This window comes from Lactuca serriola, chromosome 4 (genome assembly GCF_051521515.1).
Source record: "Lactuca serriola cultivar US96UC23 chromosome 4, Lser_US96UC23_V15, whole genome shotgun sequence".
NCBI lineage: Eukaryota > Viridiplantae > Streptophyta > Magnoliopsida > Asterales > Asteraceae > Lactuca > Lactuca serriola.
Genome location: NC_136411.1, coordinates 54,556,499 through 54,561,594, shown reverse-complemented (window position 1 = coordinate 54,561,594; position 5,096 = coordinate 54,556,499). Strand labels below are relative to the sequence as shown.

At 28.7% G+C, this 5,096-nt stretch overlaps 1 protein-coding gene across 1 annotated transcript; it reads left to right on the top strand.

Annotated features, from left to right (window-relative positions):
• Positions 1 to 216: 216 nt before the first annotated feature.
• Positions 217 to 870, top strand: LOC145098385 (uncharacterized). Its single transcript, XM_079036016.1, has 2 exons — positions 217 to 515; positions 630 to 870. Exons 1-2 carry the CDS (start codon positions 217 to 219, stop codon positions 868 to 870), a joined length of 540 nt encoding a protein of 179 aa, XP_078892142.1.
• The last annotated feature ends 4,226 nt before the right edge of the window (positions 871 to 5,096 follow it).

The following is a 5,096-nucleotide window of genomic DNA, read 5'->3' as shown; positions in this document are numbered from 1 at the left end:
TATTCTGATGTACGAGTATTACACCAACAAGCTAGTACAACCAGATATCGCGATTACTTTGCGGCTAGAGAACACCTTGGAAAGTATGCATTGTTTCTTTCATTTTTTATAAATTTTAAAAATAGATTTTAGATAAAATAAATACATGTTATTACCTATTAAATATGTGTTTAAGTATAGCTTTTTCCAAATGAGATATGTTGCTAGAGGTAAGCGATGATTCACAGGGTTGCAGAAATATATGTGGCTATTAAACTGATGGCTATAGGGGAGTCACCCGATTCTATTTACGATTATATGAGAACGTTTGAAAGAACTGCAAGAGAAAATTTGTATAGATTGGCAAGAGGTGTTATCGAAACCTCCGGTGACGTTTATTTGTTGAAACCTTTGCCGAATGATATGCAACAACTACATACGACACATGAAGAAAGACATGGTTTTCCCGATATGCTTGGAAGCATTGATTGCACACACCGAAAATGGATAAATTGTCCCATGGCGTTGAAATGCTAGTATGTAAGTGCTCATCATGGATCACATTCATCGATATTAGAGGTTGTTGCTTCCCAAGATTTATGGATTTGACATGCTTATTTCGGTGTTGCGGGTTCCAACAACGACATCAGTGTTATTGATCAGTCACCAATATACAACGATCTTTTGTCTGTAAAGGCATCGAATGATCATTTCACAGTGAATGTCAATGAATATAAGTTTGAGTATTATCTTTTGGATGTAATATATCATGCATATTCTACATTTGTGAAGGTGTTTGGACACCTAGTGGAACAAAGAGAAAAATTATTCAATAGGAGACAAGAAGAAACAAGTAAGGATGTTGAACGTGCTTTTAGAGTTCTAAAGTAGAAGTGGCACATAGTTGAACACACGACACATCCATATAAGATAGAAACTCTACAATATATTATATAACTAGGCGAATGCCCGCGCGTTGCACAGAAGCATATATATATATATATATATATATATATATATAGCTGAAATATTTACCAATATGTTTTTTAAATATAACAATAATGTGGTTATTAAATTTGATATAATAATTCGTATACTAAGTTGATATACTATATTGATTAATTTGAATTATATGATAATATATACATCTATTAAAACCGCATAATCTCAATCTTTGGAATGGCCTCTACCTGTGGGTTATTCATGAATAAAATTAAATATAATATATGGTTTAATGTTATTTATAGTTTTTGTTATTGTTAATTATTATTTTTTTAAATTTATTTGCTTAATGTTTAAATTTCTATCAGTGTAATTATTTAAAACATCAAACAATTTTTTTTATTTTAAAGGTAACAATATAATCATTTATATAGAGTTATTTTTAACTATTGTTATTGTAAGTTATTTTAAGCTAGTTATTTGAAAACTTTTAACGATTATAAGAATATCTTTAAGAAATATTTTAGTTAAATTGATACTACATTTTAGTTTTTGTATTTACCACTATAATTTTTCATTTTTAACTATTCACAAAATATTCTTTGAGTTTTAATTAAAACTGAAATTTATATTGAAGTTGACTTTGTAATGGTATATTTAAATTAACAATTTAAGTATTTTGTCCAAATTGTTCAAAAATTGTAGCTTTAAATTGAGAATGATTTACATACAACAGCATATTAAATCCAATAAAATAAGTATAATATGTTAAAAGTTAAAGACAAAACTTTCTAAGTAGAAGTAAAAATATTATTTTAATATTGAAATTTAGTTTATTGATGATTACACTTTAGGTTTGATACTTATTTAACCTTATTAACCAACTTATAATCATTATTAGAAAGACACTACAATTTATCACTTTTAACTATTTACAAAATATTCTTTAGGTTACTTAAGTTTAACTAAAATTTATATTTAAGTTGATCTTGTAAGGTTATATTTAAAATAACAATTTAAGTGTTTTACATAAATTGTTCAAAAGTTGTAGCTTTAAAATGATAATGGTTTACATACAACAACATATTAGACCTAATAAATTAAGTATAATATGTTAAATGTTAAAAACATAACTTTATAAGTAGAAGACAATATATTCTTTTAATATTGAAATTTAGTTTATATATGATTACACTTTAGGTTTCATATTTATTTAAGCTTATTAACCAACTTATAATCATTATTAGAAAGAAATTGAAAAGTCATGGTAGTTTCAAATGAATGTGGTTAAAGGAAAAATGAATGAGAGTTTCAAATGCATGAGATTCAAGAAAAAATGCTAGCTTTATAAGTATACTAGGCGAATCTCCACACGTTGCGCGAGAATAGAATTATATAGTTAAAATAATAACTTTTACCAAATTATTATTTAATATTTCTACTTTGAAACAAAATATTAGTAGTAAAGCAAACATATAGTTACCATATTAGTTTTATTAAACATTTTAATTTTTAAGTCATTGTGATATATACAACTATTTGATAATTTTATAAACCGTTTAAAATTATGTAAATTAAATATCAAATGAATGATAATATAACAGGTAACAAAACGTATGAACAAAAATATAAACTGCAACTTTTAAAACATAAAAATAAAAAACATTTATTATAACATTTGTATTAAAAAAGATATATATACAACGAATAATAAAAAATATGAAAAATAAACACTATAACTTTTAATAACATAAAAACACTAAAACATCTATTATAACATTTATTAACTCTTCATATTTAAATCACAAATCTCTTCAAATACATTAATGTTTTTAATGAGCAAAACTTTACAATCTTATAAAAGAAAGGAAAATAAAAAGTTATTAGTGATTACTAATTAATAATCATAAGTTAAAAACTCTTAAGTTGTAACTAATAAATATAAATAAGTTAGAAAACTCTTGATTTGTAGTGTGAGTTTCAAATGAATACGGTATTTGGAAATGTGTATTTATTATTATTATTACTAGACGAATTCTCACGCTTGCGCGGCGCAGATTAAATATATTGTTAGAATATTGAAAAATATATGTTGATAATGATTTTGTTATTGACATTAAGTTTGACATAATATTTTTACACTAATATATATATATATATATATATATATATATATATATATATATATATATATATATTTCTATTTATATATATAATTTTAACTATTTTGAACAATAATATTCATTAACATCAACCCACCTTCTTCATTAACTGAATTAAATATAAGTATTTATTTAGTATTATTTTTAACAATTGTTTTGACTAATTAATTTAAATTGTTACTTATGTATTTATTTTCTAATTTTATTAATAATGTTCATTTAAAATAGAATTTATTTGTAGCTAACGTTATGTAATTTTTAATTTGATGTTATTATCATTTAAAATTATTGTTCATTAATTTTAAACCATTTATTATTATTATTATTATTATTATTAAGTTAAAGAAAACTTTTAAGAAACACTTAATATTATTATTCAAATATGAAACACATACTAAATAATAAAGTAATAAGATTGACAATTTGCATTTCAAAAGAGACTTGCATGGAATATGACATATCCATGATTTTTATAATTTGATTTTATTATTTATAAATATTGTTCGTTAATTTTAAAACCACTTATTAATAAGTGAAAGAAAACTTTTAAATAAAAACTTATTATTATACTTAAAATGTTAAACATATACTTAAAATGTTAAACATATACTAAAATACAAAGTGATAAAATAGACAATTTGCATTTTAAAAGATACTTAGATGGATAATATGGATAATATGACATATCCATGATTTTTAATTAATTATTACTTTGAAAGCAACACAAACATAAAAACATATATACAATGTTTAATTAAATATTATTTATATCACATTCCATAACATATGATCGATAACATGAATCTTGTAACATCCCGAGTTCAGGAGTGCAAGTTCAGGGTACAAAGTGAAAATGTGAATGGGCAACTCGGCGAGTCCATGGGTGGACTCGGCGAGTAGGGTCGCAATTCTGGTCGCGTGTTAAGTGGCCAACTCGGCGAGTCGACGGCTGGACTCGGCGAGTTGGTGTTGTGTGGAGAAAACCCTAATTTCGGAGGATGAGCCATTTATAAAGGACATTATACCCTCTCCCCAGCCTCTTTACCCTCTCTTGAAGTCCAGAAAACCCTAATGCGCGTTTGTGAGTGTTTTGAGAGCATTTGAACCTTGGAGAAGAGATTTTGGAAGAGATCTTGGAGAGTTAGAGGCTTGGAGCAAGGGGCTTTGCAAGGATTTGGATTTCTCTTCTATTGAAGCTTTCTTTTGAGGTATTATTTCGTTGCTTGGGCTGATATTCATCTAGATTCATCATTTTGGAGTATTTGGAAAGAATAGCTTGTGATATTTTGAGTTTGGAGGTTAGATCTGAGGTTGCTACCTCAGATCTGGAATGGAGAAGGTCTAGAGTGCAGTAAAGTCCCTGTTCTTGAGTGGTTGGTGAAGCCATCTTGTCCCAAAACCTAAACCTAGAGTGTTATATGCTTAGATCTCTTTGGATTCATGTAAAGTTTGCCACTTTACGTGATGGATGGGTTGTAGAAGGGTAGATCTATGGTTTGGATCATCTGCATGGCCTGGAAAGCTTCTGTATGGATTAAGATCTAGGGGTACTCGGCGAGTCACAAGGGTGTACTCGGCGAGTTGCTTGAAGATGGGTAGGAACTCGACGAGTTGGAAGAACAACTCGGCGAGTTGGTTGAAGATAACCTTGGACTCGGTGAGTCTGTTCTTGGACTCAACGAGTCTGGTCGTGAGGTCCTAAACTTCTTCTGGTTGAGCCGTGAATCGGTGAGTCAAGGGAGGACTCGGTGAGTTGAGTGCGAGGGGACTTAGAGTTGTGGGACTCGGCGAGTTGAGTCGCGGATTGGGGAAGTTCTAAGCATGGGGACTCGACGAGTCATCGGGTTGACTCGGCGAGTAGAGTCAGTCAGGAGGTTGAGTTTGACTTTGACATTGACTTTGACCCAGGGTTGACCAGTTGACTTCCAGGGGCATTTTGGTAATTGTTGGCATTTTTTTGAGTTCAGTGTTGGTGTTGGCTAGTGGTGGAGATCGTTTCAGTGGTCGGAGCAG